Raw genomic sequence first — 14632 nt, 5'->3', positions numbered from 1 at the left:
GAGCTGTGCTGCTCCTCCTCCCCTCTGGAATGGAATCCACCAAATCGCTGCTAATTGAATAAGTGACAATGAGCGGACAGACGAGGCGACAGATGCTCGCGTGCCTTTACAACCAAAAACCACCAGCATCACACACTCACACACACACACACACACACACACACACACACACACACACACACACACACACACACACACACACACATTCCTCTTGACTCCACGCTGGACCGGAGGGTGTCCAGAGGCGCATTTTCTATGGCCGCTCCACCTGCTGCGCCTGTTGACTCGGAGGTGTGCGGTGGCATTGGCTGAAGATTTTTTTTTTTTTTCTTTTCTAGCGACAGACGTTGAATTCTCGCTATCACTTTATGGCTACAAGGGCCCCGGCGCGCACACAGGGGCGATAATGAGAGCCAGACCAGCAGCCCCTGTGTCTGTGTGTTTGCTTGTGTGTTTGTTTGTGCTGATCGCATGCATTTGCCTAGACACCGATATGGCCCGCCCGTGGATCAATAAAATAAATAAATAAGTAATACAGATCTCCGGGGAGGCTGGGCTGGGAGAAGTTAAACACAGACTATATAACTCCCAGAGAACGCGGCGTCGTTGCACCTGCTGCGAGATGAATATGTTGAGCTCAATTATTGGTGCTCTTAATCTCTAGAAAGGCCATGTTTGTTCGGCTCCTCTGGTTATGTAGCGTGCCTAAATGTATTACGGCTCCATCTGCTTTTTTTTTTTTCTTCTTCTTCTTTTTTACTTAGATTATACCCCCTTCTATACATTAATTGTTTCATTCCGGGCGCTGTTTAAGACCCCAGCGTGCCCCCCCACCATCACCACCACCACCCCCTCCAACTCTGCGCCTTTTCTTTCGCTCCCTTCTTCCATAAACTCCGGCGGCTGACTTTGTTCTCCAAATGTGATTAGCTTCTCTGGGACGCAGGGAGTAATTGCATTACGGCATTGTGAACATTTGGAGCTATGGAAATGCCGGGCGCCCGTATCAAACCTGTTTAAATAACCAAAACCCAAGAAAGAAAAAAAAAAAAAAAAAGCGCGCCGGTGGTTGAAAGATGCGAGAGGAGTGAATGCAAACACTTTGCAAGACATGGCTCAGAGTGAATAGAGGCTCGGAGTGGGAATAAAGGTTTTTCCGCCAATTTAGGGTCTCCGGGTGTCTTCTGGTTGATGTCCGTGCACGTTCGGAATATTTAATAAGCCATTGTTTTCAGAGGGCCGTGCAGATGCTGCGCGTTGAAAGATCAGCCCACACTGAATAACCTGCTCAGTAATATCATCAAGCTCCTTTTTTTTCTGTGTATGTTACGTTTCTGAGGCAGCAGCTGGTGGTAAATTATTCATTTGTTTCGCGGATTCTCTCTCTCTGTTTCTTAAGGTTGATCCTAGTTCTCTAAATTGACTCTGAGTGAGAGATGACTTTGCTGACCGGAGAGTGCGAGGCGCCTGTCTCACCAGCGGCTCCCACAGCCGCGTCTCCTCTCCAACCAACTTCTGCTCTGATATTTTTATTTATTTATTTTTTTTTTGTGGGGGGGAGCTACGAAAACTACGAAAGAGAGAGAAAGAGAGAGGGTGGGCGCTCCACCGGCAACAGCTTCAGTCCCCGTTAGCCGAGGGCGCATTTTGTCTCACTTTGACGCACGCGCGGGCACGGCGCTGCCTCGTGCGCGCGCCGAAGATGTGCGAATGGATGTGGAGAGGCTGCACTGTACCCCCCCCCCCCCCCCCCCCCCCCCCCCCAATGACAAGTAATTTTTCTCACAGTTGCGTGTGTGGGGGGTTGGGGGTTCTTGTTTGGTTCGCCTGTAGTCACCGGGTCCCGGTGCCAAACAAACCGCGCCAGATGGTCTCCAGAACTCACGGTCCCAGTTGTGATCATTCGTTAAAGCTCATAACCCCCCCCCCCCCCCTTATTTATTTATTTATTTATTTATTTTTATCATTGCTTCCATTTCTCTGTTTCATTTATTCGCCCCTCGCCTGTGCGTGCGCATTCACATAAATCGGACTGTTTCCTATTGTTATTATGACATTATTATTCTTATCATTATTACTATTATTTCTCGCCTGCCTGATCTGGTGAGTTTCTGGGTTGCTGCGCTGCTCGTTATCGGAAGCCCGTCCTGCGGGGAGTTTCTGAAGTGATGTCGAACAGATCCGCGCACGGGGACAGAGCTGTTCCTCGGCGTGACCAACTCTTTAAAGGCATTCATTAGAGTCCGGATCCCTTTCTACGCGATTCGCCACACGGCTTACCCGACTTATACTCTCACCCGTAGACAGCCACAGATGAGGCATTATATATATATATATATATATATATATATATATATATATATATATATATATATATATATATATATATATATATATATATATATATATATATATATATATATAGTGCACTCCAAACATCCCCCACATACAGTGCCTGTGCATGGAGAAGGGGGTCTGCCACTTGAAAGAGCAGAGAAAGATACAGTATAAGCTCCTGGCACGCACACACACTAATGCCGAGGCATCCAGTGCGTCAGACGCATAGTGGGAGTGAGTGGTGACAGCTGCTGATGGCCGGCTCTGGACCGGGGTTGTATTTCATATATCAAAAGTGTGCCCATCGCGGCTTCCGGAGGTGATCCGGTGACTGCGCTGATGATTGGTGACTCTATCTTTGACTTATCTAATGAGAATTTAGACTCTTTGTGTTCCCATGCTGTCTGGGGGAGAACAGACCCGAAGCGAGAAACTCGTAAACCTTCCTGCGGTTTTATAGCTATGAAAAACGGCTGGGTGAGCCTGAATGAATGTTTTCTTCCTGAGTTTATTTTCTCCCCTGTCCATTGTAGCGCCTTGATCGTTATTCTTTAAAAAAAAAAAAAAAAAAAGAGTAGAGAGAGTGAACCCCACAGGGCGGGGTTTTTCTTTACCCCCCCAACTTTCTCCTTTTTTTTTCCTCTTTTTTTTTGTTTAACCCCCTCCCCTCTTGCGCCTCCTCTTCTGGAGTTTGAGTGGCCACCAGCCAGCTTTTTGATTTAAGGAGCGTTTGTCTTTCCCGGGATGTGAAAAAAAAGGAGGGGGGGCCGTGGCTGATGTACAACAAGTTGGCTAGAGGCGGGTTATTTTGGGCAAGTCTGTGTGCAGAGGCAGCTCACACGGAGAGAGGGAGCGAAGCAGAGCGCACAAGACCAGACGCAGGGAGGAGAGGGAGAAAGGCGCACGGATTTTCAGTGGCATTCAGCTGCTTCTCCCGGACACTGGACGCGCGCAACAGATCCGCGTGACAAGGGAGGACAGATAGAGAGGACATTTGGATGCTTTTGCGGAATTGAGTGCAACTTGAGCGAGCTTGCGTTTTAACAGGCGAATGTTTTGTTCTTCTCCTCGCTCCGCGGAGAAAGCAATGCAGCCGGTGATTGCAGGAGCGCAGCCTTTAGTAAGTTAAAACACCGGAGCTGGCTGCGTTTCGGAGCTGTTATTTCGGATCTGCCTTTTTTGTTTTGTTTTGTTTTGTTCGGCTTCCACGAAGAAAATGCCAGCAGGAAAAATAAAGGGACTGTTTCTGACGAGAATGTGGAAAGTTGTGGCCGTTTTGGCGCTGGTCACACAACACGTCTCCGGTAAGACGCTGAAATATCAGATTTACGAGGAGCAGAAGGTCGGCACGGTTATTGCCCGTTTGAAAGACGATGTCGCGGATATTCTGGCCAAACTTCCCAGCTCGGTGTCGCTGCGCTTCAGGGCTATGCAGCGGGGGAGCTCGTCTTTCCTCTCGGTGCGCGAGCAGGACGGAGAAATCAGCATCAGGACCAAAATTGACCGCGAGAAACTCTGCGAAAAGAACCTCAACTGCTCCATCCAGTTCGACGTGCTGACACTCCCCACCGAGCACCTGCAGCTGTTTCACGTCGAGGTGGAGGTGTTGGACATCAACGATAACGCACCACAGTTCGCCCGCGCCGTCATCCCCATCGAGATCTCCGAGAGCGCGGCCGTGGGAGCGCGCATTCCCCTGGACAGCGCCACGGACCCCGACGTCGGGGAGAACTCGCTGTACACGTATGCCTTAGAGCCCAACAACTTCTTCAAGATAGACATCCAGTCCAGGACTGACGGGGTGAAATACGCGGAGCTGGTGGTGCTCAGGGAGCTGGATCGGGAGATGCGCTCCAGTTATGAACTTCAGTACACGGCCTCTGACAGGGGCGTTCCCCCCAGAACGGGTACGACCCTCCTCAAAATCAGCGTTGCAGACTCGAACGACAACAGCCCAGTTTTTGAGAAGTCGTCATACGTCATAAATCTGCCAGAAAACTCACCTGTTGGCACTCTGCTCATCGACCTAAACGCCACTGACGCAGACGACGGCACCAACGCCAAAATAGTCTACTCATTCAGCAGTCACGTGTCCCCCAAAATCATGGAGACGTTCAAAATTAACCCCGACAGCGGTCACCTGACGCTCATCAGACGTGTGGACTATGAGAGTGTGAACTCTTATGACATTGATGTCCAGGCTCAGGACATGGGACCGAACTCGATGCCAGCACACTGCAAGATCCTGATCAAAGTGGTCGACGTGAACGACAATAAACCAGACATCAGCATCAACCTCATGTCCTCCCAGGGGAACGGGGACGCAGCCTACATATCGGAGGCGTCTCCTCTGGACACGTTCGTGGCTCTGGTGAGGGTGGAGGACTTGGACTCTGCGCTGAACGGGGAGGTAGAGTGTAAACTTCACGGGCAGGGATATTTCAAGCTCCAGAAGACCTATGAGAACAACTACATGATCCTGACCAATGTGTCTTTGGACCGCGAGAAGAGGTCAGAGTTCAGTCTGACGGTGGTGGCGGAGGACCGGGGGACCCCCAGTCTCTCCACAGTCAAACACTTCACTGTGCATGTCACTGATGAAAATGACAACCCGCCACGCTTCGAGAAGGGCCGATATGAGATCTTCAAATCAGAGAACAATGCCCCTGGAGCGTATCTGACCTCCATCATGGCCACTGACCCGGATCTGGACAACAACGGGCAGGTGAGCTACTCCATCTTGGAGAACTCTGTTCACGGAAGCTCCATCTCCACCTACGTCACCATTGACCCCTCCAATGGCGCCATCTATGCTCTGCGCACCTACGATCGTGAGGATGTGAGTCGCATCTCCTTTGTTGTGCAAGCCAAAGATGCGGGGAAACCATCGCTGCTCAGCAACGCCACCGTCATTCTCAACATCCTGGATGAGAATGACAACCCCCCAGTCATCGTGGTCCCCCAGCTGTGGAACTTCACCGCTGACGTACCGGCGTCGAAGTTCACAGAGGCGGGACACTTGGTGACCGTGGTCAGGGCGACTGATCGTGACACAGGGGTCAACGCTGAGCTCATTTGCTCCATCGTCAGTGGCAACGATGAGGGCTTCTTTCTCATTGACCCAAGAACCTGTGAAATCCACGCCAACGCCAGCCTGGAGAACTTCCCACATGAGCACGCTGAGCTGACAATCGTGGTCCGAGATCAAGGAAGGGAGAGCCTGAGCGCTAAGGCGGTGCTGAAAATCACGCTCTATGAGAACATAGAGAACCACGTCCAGGTGATGGACCAGGGCGAGTCTTCTCTGGACGTGTCCCTGATCATCATCATCTCCCTGGGGGCCATCTGCGCCTTGCTCCTTGTCATCATGGTGGTGTTCGCCGCCCACTGCAACCGCGAGAAGAAGGACACAAGACACTCCTACAACTGCCGGGTGGCCGAATCGACTCACCAGCACCACCCCAAAAAGCCCTCGCGCCAGATCCACAAAGGTGACATCACCCTCGTCCCCACGGTGAACGGCACGCTGCCAATCAGGGCCCACCACCGCTCACCTTCGGCCACGCCCCCGATGGAGCGTGCCCAGATGGGGAGCAGGCAGAATCACCACAGCCGGCAATCACTGAACAGCCTGGTGACCATCTCATCCAATCACATCCCAGAGAGCTTTGCACTGGAACTGGCGCACGCTACTCCACCGGTGGAGGTGAGCGCACACACACGCACACACACGCACACACACACAGGAGCTAATTGTTCTCAGAAATTTTAAATGTGGTCCCTTAGCCCCTTTACAAATTTTCTCTCTCTCACTCATACACACACACACGCACACACACACCCCAGCCTTCCTGTCCTCACACAGCTGTCTCCGTTTGCGCAAATTAACTCATCTCCATGTGTGACAGTGACTTAATCAAAGCTGCCCTGTAGTTCAAACTGACTCTCATTAAAACTGTTGATGATTATAGATGTGTCTATGTCTTTACCTTGTTTACACCCCGCCACCATCACCTCCACCATAACCACCACTCACCCCTCAGTCATACGTCTCCATAGTCATCTAGAACCACCCCCCAACAACTACCACCACCACCACCTTTTTTTTTTCTTTTCGTTTGTAACGTCATCCATTTTGTCTCATCCATTTTTAGCAGCCTCTCCATCATCCATTTTGTGTTTACTCATCCATTATTTTGTCTTCTGTCTTGTCTCTCTCTCTTTTTTTCACCCCTCCTCAATTACCCATCCGTTATTCATCTCCCTGCCCCCCTTTCTGTTTTTTTTTTTTTTTGGTTTGTTTGTTTTATTTTTGTTTTGTTTTTCTTTTGTTATTTTCGGATGTAGCAAGTCTCACAGCTTCTGTCCATGCTCCATCAGGGCCAGTACCAGCCCAGACCCAGTTTCCGTGGCAACAAATACTCCCGCAGCTACAGGTAATTTACCCCTATCCCTCAGCCCCCCCCACCTCCCAGCCTCCCCTGAAAGATTATCTTTTGTTTACTTTTTTAAACCACTTGTGTTTCATTGTGTATTACATGCTTGTTGTGAACTGTTGCCTGTCAGTCGGTCAGTTATGTGCAGATCATGGTTTTAAATGTACTCACATTCCAGTTGTTACCATACCGACGTCATTCAGTTCAGAAGTGTGCAACTCATTTGTCTGAGTGTCACGACTATTCTCCAGGTGCCCCTCTTCCTTGAAAAAAATCGGGGCTCAGTTTGGCAAAGTGTGCATCCATCATTACTTTCATCATAATATCCCCTCATGATCTCTAGATGATGGATTTATTGATGCCCCCAGTGGCTGTTGTGATAGATTTATTGAGGGGATCTACCTGCGATGTAGGATTTATGGGCGCCCGAGACTTGTCTCGAGATTTGACAGATTCCAGAAGCAGCCTCAAGTTTTTATACGATGGATTTATTTGTCATTAGTCTTGTCGGAGGACAGATTCTATCAGCCTGCCAAACAGAAGGCACTCAGCTCTGTGTTTGCAAAATGTCAACTTGTTTTGCGGATTCAGTATCTCCGACTGACTGATACCTATATGTGCTTGTGATCTGCCCACTCAGGTATGCGTTACAAGACATGGACAAGTTCAGCCTGAAGGACAGTGGCCGTGGGGACAGCGAAGCGGGGGACAGTGACTGTGACATGGGGCGGGAATCCCCCGTGGACAGGCTGCTGCTGGGGGAGGGCTTTTCTGACCTGATACACCTCGAAATGCACCATCGACTCCACCCAGGTGAGCTCTCAGGAATGGGACACACCCACTCTGACAACTCTCCCCCCCAAATACACAATTTCTCACTCCTTTCCTTGACTTGCCAAATTGAACTCAGTCACATGCCTCACACCCCACATAGCAGCACCTTTCACTCAACTATCGCCTCAGTTCCAGAGCGCCAAGTCGCACGTTGGATTAATCTCGCAAAAGTTATCTAGTAATACTTTCCCAAGGACTTCATCTGAGTTTGATTGGGCCGATTAAAACTACTGAAAAAAACTCATTCCTGGTCTGTTTCTTCTCCCAGAAACTTAAACGAACTAGCCGTGAATGCACCTGAACTCGGCACACCCGGCCCCCTAATGCACCTCCTTGCCTGACAAATCTCAGCACCACGGACAGCGCCGGGGCCCCTGAGCCCATTATTTGTCTGTCCACCTGCCTATACAGCCACTCCATTCACCCTGTTGCCAACACAATCGCCATTGTGCTCAGCCCCATTCTTCCACGCAGTCCTCATTTCCACGCTCGTTATCACACCGAGAGAGGTTACAGCGTGCCCGTTGCTGTGTGTGTGTGTGGCTCTCTTGTGTGAGTGTGTGCGTTATCTGCCCCTAAGTTAGAGTCGTGTCTGTAAAATCCTCCCCGGAGCGGAGATGAGTCGCCTGTCACTCATCGGTATGCGTCTCAGTGTGCTGTTTTTTTTCTTTTCTTTTTTTTCATTCCCTTTTTTTTCCTTTTCTTTCTCTTTTTTTTCCCCCCGGTGAGTGACAGTGGTGCGCTTTCATGTCTGAACTGAGGAGAATTCATAGTAATTGCTTTTAGAATGATGTTATTCTCTCTCTCCCACATACACTGCCCCTCTCTCGCTCTCTCCTACATGCCTGAGAGCTCCTCGGCATCTCTCGCTCTCTCTCTCCGTCTGTACCTGTTAATGTATTCTCTATCTTTATTGAGATGGATAAAAGGAGGGGTGGTGGACATGGGCAGTCTTTCTGTATCTCCTTTTTTTTTCCCTTTCTCCCTTTTAGAAAGACTTGAAGGTGTTGTAGCCCAGCTCCCTCCACCCTCCCTCCCCCTATCTTTTATGCTAATGCAAAAAAAGGGGAGGGGAGGGAGATAATGGGCCGAGAGGGGGGATTATCCATGTTTCTCTTCAATAGATTTAATTTGTTTAGATTTTTCTATTTAGATGGGCAAAATGTGGCTATTCATGCTAGATACGATAAAAAGAACTAAACAAGCAAATCCCTGCCTCAGCTGCGTAGTCACGGGATGCCGGCCTGTTTGGCAGAGCAGCCAAATATCACATTAACATCTGCCTGTAATGCCATTTGGGTGGTTCTTCATTTATTTATCCAGTGCCTGTGATTGTTTTCCTACCTGGCACTACCTTGACTTCCATGCCGCGAGCTGTAAATATCACCAATCTGGTCCTCCGCCCAGGAATATGGAGAGATCAGGAAGAAGAGCTGTGATTTTCGACATTAATGAAAGACCGAAGCACAGCCGTGTGAAATAATTAACGGTCACTGTACAAGGGGTATTCACATGCTAACACAGTGAGACATAGTCTGTCATACTCAGCTGCGTTCCCTCTCTTGTTTTGTGCTAAAGAAAAAAAAAAAAAAAAGTACTTCGACTCTCGGCTGAACTGTGCATCCCTTCATAGATAACACTACATTACCCATCGTGCTACAGTCTCAGGGTTCGTATCAGTTTTGTATTATTCAGGAATTACTGTATTATTGAAGCGTTGTTGTTTTATTTAACTGTATTGACTTTTTCTTTCCTACCGCGGCAACAAACATCTCTAACAAACTCCCCTCCTGTGAGAAGAGTTTCGAACATCTGATGTATCAAACTTGTTTTGCTCTGCAGTCATTCCCCGTGTTTGTCTCTATTTCTCATTCTGTTTCATGTACAGCGTTTGTCATTAAAAAAAAGAAAAAAAAAAGTATTTTGCATCTGGACCAGCTCATCACTCTCCGTCTCTCTCTGTTTTTTTCTTTTTCTTTTTCCTTCAGCTATGAGACTGTGCACGGATGAGTGTCGCGTCTTGGGACACTCTGACCAGTGCTGGATGCCCCCGCTCTCCTCCCCCGCTTCCTCCGCCGACTACCGCAACAACATGTACATCCCCGGGGAGGAGTCCGCTCAGCAGCCCCAGATCGACGATGACCAGTCCTCCGTTGACTCGGAACGCCGCAAGAGCTTCTCCACTTTCGGCAAGGAGCCTGGGAGCGAAGAGGGTGGGGCCGGGGGAGTCGTCGCCGGAGGAGGTGACGGTTGTGCAGCTGGAGGAGGGGCTGGCTCCCTCCTCACTGAGATGAACTCTGTGTTCCAGCGGCTCCTCCCTCCTAACATGGACTCGTACGCAGAGTGCACTGAAACAAGCCCACCCTCGTCCTCGACGACCACTGAGAGAGTTAGCGGGCGTGGGGGCAACGCTGCTGGTAACCATAGTAACAATGCCGTGCCTCAGGATAACAGGAGAGGGTTGTTGCCAGGTGGGAAAGGCCCCGCCTACCCCCCAGGTGTGGCTGCATGGGCAGCCAACACCCATTACCTGAACCCTGGAAGTGGATCCGTGGGAACCAACCACGTTCCCGCCTCTCCCTCCCCAGCCTCCACCTCCACAGCCACCGCCGCCAACGGACAGCCACCACACCTCAAATGGCTGCCAGCCATGGAGGAAATCCCAGAGAATTACGAGGAAGATGACTTTGAAGGTGTCTTCCACCCGGGTCACCCGGGTGGCAAGCGCAGCAGCGAGGGCCGCCACGAGGCCGGAATGGACACTAGCGAGCTGGTCCACGAGATCAACAAGCTGCTGCAGGACGTCAGGCAGAACTAGAGCGGGAGAAGAAGTGAGAAACCGCCGCGTGGTTTCAACCTTTCACCACATTTCTGGCAAATGCTTGTTCTTCGTGCCAACATATATAAACTTTACGATGACTGTTTCTCATCCACTGTAATGCTTGTCTTGTTTATTTTTTACCAAATAGCCTCTCGATCGCCCAGTGCTGTGAGACTCGCAGAGGAAAGTAAAGCGCGGCACTGGAGCTGTGATTGAGGTGACTAAAAGGCATCAAAGCGAGCGCTCCAAGAAGCAGATTGCTCAGTTGTTGTTCCGTTCTCTCCGAAAGTTTGCTCGAATGAGCGAGTTCAAACGGGAAATCCACCAAGAGAAACTGTACCCTTTCTTCATTTGTAATGTTTACAGCTGCGTGAACAGGCTCCACAGGGAGGAACCAACAGTTGTGTGATCTAATTTCAGCTTTTACAGTGTACTATACTGTACAGTGTCTGTGGAAAAAGGCAAACTCACTTGAATATTGTGCTATGTCTTCTGTTTTGTTATTATGGAATGTAACTGTACAATTTGACCTTTGTATTTTAAAAATACACTCTTTTTTACTTCTATATATTTATATGTGTCCATGTATGTTTGTACAGAAAAAGAAAAGGAAATGTCTATTTTTTATAACTGTCACTGCATGTCTTAATATCACTTAATGTGTCTCTTTTCCTCTGCCCTGTTTATTTTATAAAAAAAAACAAAAAAACAATTGTATTTAATTTTGTTATTGAACATGTGTGTGTGTGTATTAAAAATAATCACATTCCAATGCAGTTCCATGTTGGAAGTTGGTTTTTGTATGGTGACATTGTGACCATTGGATGATAAATAAAGCGGAGGGATTCTTAACAGAGTTATGTCTGAAACCATCATTGGACACTTCCGTCAGCAGTTGCATGATTCACTTCATTCATTCCCTCATGAGATTTTCCTCACCAATTGGCTCCATTTGCCCCCCTGTCTCTTAGCACCCCCTAATGTTCAGCATCGGGACTGCAGCACCATCTGATATCCACAGCCAAGAAATCTGCTTTGTGCTTTCCAGGCAAACCCTTCCCCGAGCCTCATTATTCCCCAGTTCACATGCATGACTCCGCTAATAAACACGCCATTAGCTATGAATTTATTCCCAAATGATCTCTTTAGATTAAAATGCGCTTAGGCGTTAATTTAGTTACAGAACGGGGATTTCTCAGTCTCGGTGCCTCCCTCATCCATGAAAGTGTCACGTTTGTGGCAAATATGCTCAGCAAATGAACAGCGTCTGGTAATAGCTACACGAGACAGAGGAACCGAAAAGCATCATATTGTACACCGCAGCCATATGGACATGTAATACAATTAAATATGAAATGGGGGAAGTGAGGCCTTTTTTCCCTCTCTCCCCCTCCCCTCCCCTCGCTCACTCACCCTGCTGGTGATCATGAGGGCTTAACTTGGGGATGATACACTCGCGAGCACAGGAACAGTTAGCCACACACAGTCGAGGGGAGGAGAGAACACTGAGTTTAAAGGAGGTAACATTCAACAACTAAAGGCTAAATGAAGCAATTAACCTCATGAGACAGAGCTTTAACAAGGTAAAGGTTAGGATTTGCATACACGTGTGCGTGCGCTTGCACACACACACACACACACACACGCACACACACACAGCCACTAAACAGACACAAACATTCACAAGACCACACACACTCATGAGAACATAGGCTACAGTAGGCCGGCAGATGCAAAACACGCAGACACAGACAGACACGCACACACACACACACACACACACACACACACACACACACACACACACACACACACACGTTCCCTCTCACACGCACGTGCAAACACTTAGTAATGAGCTCATTTGTCTTCATCATTAAAGAGGCCAAGCCTCAATAAACAACGAGCAGGGGCTGTGTGAGTGAAGGAAACTAAAGCATGCCTGGTGCTAAATTATCTTAGCCTCCTGTAAATCAAACGAGTTTCATATCTTACTGTAGCAGAGAAGAGTGAAGTAATACTGATGATATCTATGAGCGCTTAGTGAGCCTAATATTCTGTTCATGATACCTATGAGCTGTTGGTCATGAGATAAGGTTGGATTTAAAGTGCTTAAGAAATAGTTCCACATTTTGGGAAACAAGCTTAAAGTTAGACAACAAGATAAATAGCCTACCCTCTTAAATTTGACTGGTAAATATGAAGCTAAAGCTTTAGCTTAGCACAAAGACTGGGAATAGGTAGCAGGTAGCCTGGGTCAATTTAAACAGAAACCATGCAATAAACCACTGGCCTACTGCAATTAATACATGTTCTATCTTGCATTACAGATTATCTGTTTCCAGCTATTTGTATTCCAAGATCGCTGGCTGCTAGCTGTGACTAAATATTTCCAATCTGCTTGCAACATCATATGTAGATGATGATTTTTCCCCATTTCCACACACCTTTTTATGCTAAGCTAGCTGTTTGCTAGCTGTTTGCTACTTAATATTTCCTGTAATACTGTAGCAGAGCCATGGGCTAGTGAGGTAAAGGCTCAAACAAACGGGGCAGTGTATCATCAGAGTAACTTCTGAGTGCAACTAATAGTAGCTATCATTAGCAAGTTAGCTCAGTTAGTCTTACAGCTAGCCGTTCAGACTGGGAGCACCGGGGCTGTGTTGGTAGCACTGAAGCTTTGGGCCGGGACGGGATGGTGTTAGCTGGTCAGTTGAAAAATTGATAACTGATAGCTTTGTAAGGTGAATATGAAGCTATGGCCTTAGCTTAGCATAAAGGGGGAAACAGGTAGCCTGGCTTTGTTCACAGGTAACAAAAACAGCACTCAGGGAGCTCACCTTGATAATGTGTTCTGTCTTTCAGGCCAAGTTAGCAGTTTCCCTCCATTTCCACTGGCTTTGTTTAGCTAAGCTAGCTGGTTGCTTGCTGTAAACATCATAGTGGATAATTGTGTGAAAAATAAAATACCTCTCATCTAAAACTACACGTGAAAAGGAATAAGCATTTTCCCAAAGTCTCAAACTTAACTAGGTGCAACTTAGGTGCTAACAAAGTCAAGCTTATATTAAGCCAAATGAACCTGGGTAACATGAGAAAATTAGCGCCTTACAAAGCGGCATAGGCAGGATATATTTCACCAAGTGTGTGTCTCATTTGAAAATTAGATTGGCAATACATGATGGATGATCTTTAGCGACGAGGATTTTCTTTGGCGTAGGGTAATGATGTGTGTAATAGAAAAAAACACACCGGGTGAAAGATCCGGCGTTGCTCATTTATTACCGCTCAGATAATTAATTTTACACAAATACAGCAGAGGCACTGATAAGATGTTGAAATATGAACTCCGGCGTCTTATTGTCTTAGCAAATCCACCATTAAATTGTTTGTCGGGCCTCTCACTCATCCTTAAACCTGCTCTCTTCCATCTCTCTCCTCTCTCCTCCTCTCTGCATACCTCCATATCTCACTCTCATCTTCCAGCTATTTCTGTCTGTCCATCTGTCTGTTTGAGACGCACATACACACACACGTAAATATTCTCCTTCACACACACACACACACACACACACACACACACACACACACACACACACACACACATCCAAATCCCAGCAGCATTCTCAGCTCATATCACAGCCCCCGTGTCCCTGCAGACGTTATAATTTGTAATACCCGTCTCCACTTCTTCTCATTTGAGCTTGTCCCGCCGCTCCCCGATCATTATTTTGCTAATTGTTTCTTTCTGATTATCGCTGTGACACAAGTGTTGAGTCACACCGATCAGGAGCCCCCCCCCACTTTTTCAAGACGAACCTTGAAAAATCTTAACAAAACCATTCCCTCGTCTCCCCAAACCGTGTTTGTTGATTGTTATTATGACAGGAAATTAAGAGGGTGAAGCCCGGTGTTATGCAGGGTTATTGGGTGCTGGGCTCTCATCTGGAGTCAAACACACCGCGGTGACCCTTCGGTGCACCGGTTCAGGGGAACAGGATATTGGAAAGCCCGTAATATAAACAGAACTCGGGTGTTGTGTACACTACAACAAGTCACCATGATAAAGCTGCCGTGATGGAATGCCTCATATGTCTCATGCCTTATTGTTTATGGAATTTCATATAGAGTTTTAATGCGCAGGTCCAGTTCTGCGACAATAGTTCATATTTGTCATTTGTACTCTTATTAATAGCACACATGTTGC

General features: G+C 47.9%; 1 protein-coding gene across 2 annotated transcripts; it reads left to right on the top strand.

Moving 5' to 3' along the window:
- The first annotated feature begins 3168 nt into the window (after positions 1 to 3168).
- pcdh18a (protocadherin 18a) lies at positions 3169 to 11284 on the top strand. 2 transcript variants are annotated; one of them, XM_037114498.1, is made up of 4 exons: positions 3169 to 6043; positions 6718 to 6773; positions 7414 to 7586; positions 9596 to 11284. In XM_037114498.1, exons 1-4 carry the CDS (start codon positions 3554 to 3556, stop codon positions 10423 to 10425), a joined length of 3549 nt encoding a protein of 1182 aa, XP_036970393.1. In that variant the 5' UTR covers positions 3169 to 3553; the 3' UTR covers positions 10426 to 11284. The 2 variants fall into 2 exon arrangements, with proteins under 2 accessions (XP_036970393.1, XP_036970386.1); XM_037114491.1 differs by having other exon boundaries at positions 6685 to 6773.
- The last annotated feature ends 3348 nt before the right edge of the window (positions 11285 to 14632 follow it).

The sequence above is a fragment of the Acanthopagrus latus genome, chromosome 1 (genome assembly GCF_904848185.1).
Source record: "Acanthopagrus latus isolate v.2019 chromosome 1, fAcaLat1.1, whole genome shotgun sequence".
Taxonomy (NCBI): Eukaryota; Metazoa; Chordata; class Actinopteri; order Spariformes; family Sparidae; genus Acanthopagrus; species Acanthopagrus latus.
Note: the sequence above shows the minus strand (reverse complement) of the source record. Positions and strands in the feature narration are given on the sequence as shown.